Source organism: Amphimedon queenslandica, unplaced genomic scaffold (genome assembly GCF_000090795.2).
Source record: "Amphimedon queenslandica unplaced genomic scaffold, v1.1 AMPQUscaffold_9534, whole genome shotgun sequence".
NCBI lineage: Eukaryota > Metazoa > Porifera > Demospongiae > Haplosclerida > Niphatidae > Amphimedon > Amphimedon queenslandica.
Genome location: NW_003550194.1, coordinates 2,290 through 3,832, shown reverse-complemented (window position 1 = coordinate 3,832; position 1,543 = coordinate 2,290). Strand labels below are relative to the sequence as shown.

Sequence of the window (1,543 nt, the reverse complement as noted above, 5' to 3'; positions counted from 1 at the left end):
CAGTGAATTAAAGAACATCCTGTGGAGAGCAGTGATCATTGATGAGGCTCACAGACTGAAAAATAAGAACTGCAAAATGTTGGAAGGACTCAGAGAACTACACATGGTAAGTACATGTACATGCACATGTACTTAAATATACATGTACATTTCTATATATTTAATGTAATTTTATAATATAAGCTGATTCCAGAATTAGATTTTTAATGGATTTTTAAAGTTGTGGCTAAATTTCTTGTACTTATAGTGCAGCGATTTTGGTCAATTTTTGCCAAAAATTGAAAATAGAGAATTCTCTTTTTTAATACTTTTTCCTGATGCATATACATGTTCTTATGTTGCGTAGAAAGTTTGAGTCGATTCTGATCAAAGTTTGAATTTTTACGAATTTTTAAAGTTGCTTCCAAATTGTGTCAAAGTCCCTGTACTATAGTACAGTGATTTTAGTCAAATTTTGCCAAAATTTGAAAATAGAGAATTCTCTATTTTTATTATTTTTTCTGATGCATATACATGTTCTTATGTTGCGTAGAAAGTTTAAGTCGATTCCGATCAAAATTTCAAATTTTTTTGATTTTTAAAAGTTGATCAAAAAATGCACATGTACATGTACATGTACGTGTAGTTGCATTAATACTCTGTACATTTCTAATGTGCCTTTGTGCTGTTCTAGGAGCACAGGGTGCTATTGACTGGTACTCCTCTTCAGAACAGTGTGGATGAATTGTTTAGTTTGTTAAATTTCTTGGAGCCGTCACAGTTCCCCTCATTACAGTTATTCCTCCAGCAGTTTGGGGATCTTAAAACTGAAGAACAAGTTGAAGAATTACAAAGTGTAAGGAACACACACACACACACTTTTAATTGTATATTCTTATCCTAATTTTACTGAGTCTAGAGGTGATTTTTAAATTACTGACACATACATGTACATGTGATTCATAATACATGTGTACATGTACATGTACTTGCTAAAAATTAATTTATAGAGCCTACAATACATGTACATGTACAGTACATCAAATTAGTACGCACAACTTTAATGCAAACTTCTACTCTTCAAAAATCTTATTTTTTAGCTTTCTTCCCTTGTAATCTCTCTTTTTGAAACAACTTACTCTATAGATGTGTCCTTATGTGATGTTTGCATTACATGCTAAACTATTAATGAATTTTTAGATATTGTATCATTATTTTATGTACATTTCCTGTTCTAGGTTCTCAAGCCAATGATGCTTAGAAGACTCAAGGAAGACGTTGAGAAAAGTTTAGCACCAAAAGAAGAGACTATCATTGAGGTAAACACTTATTTACATGTACATTAATTTAAATATAAATATGTGTGCAATATGTGTACAGTACCTAGCAGACATGGTGTTACATTTTGTATACACGTCAGACAGGGTCTTTATCTTGCAAGCGCTGCATATCATTATCAGGGCAAATGCATGCACTTCTATGTACCATGTAGCTGGTTTTTTTGAGGATAATAAATTTCGCGAATGACCCATATCTGGAAGTTTGTGGAAATAATTTTCGCGAA

The 1,543-nt window shown here is 32.0% G+C and overlaps 1 protein-coding gene across 1 annotated transcript; it reads left to right on the top strand.

Annotated features, from left to right (window-relative positions):
- The first annotated feature begins 6 nt into the window (after positions 1–6).
- LOC109590752 (chromodomain-helicase-DNA-binding protein 8-like) lies at positions 7–1,325 on the top strand. The gene is made up of 3 exons (XM_020006630.1): positions 7–106; positions 674–835; positions 1,218–1,325. Exons 1-3 carry the CDS (start codon positions 77–79, stop codon positions 1,323–1,325), a joined length of 300 nt encoding a protein of 99 aa, XP_019862189.1. The 5' UTR covers positions 7–76.
- Positions 1,326–1,543: the final 218 nt, after the last annotated feature.

Bases quoted from the DNA above. Each gene is read 5' to 3' on its own strand.
- LOC109590752 (XM_020006630.1), top strand. From the start codon at position 77: ATGTTGGAAGGACTCAGAGAACTACACATG. The intron at 107-673 runs GTAAGTACATGT...GTGCTGTTCTAG, and splicing joins GACTCAGAGAACTACACATG to GAGCACAGGGTGCTATTGAC. The intron at 836-1,217 runs GTAAGGAACACA...TTCCTGTTCTAG, and splicing joins AAGTTGAAGAATTACAAAGT to GTTCTCAAGCCAATGATGCT.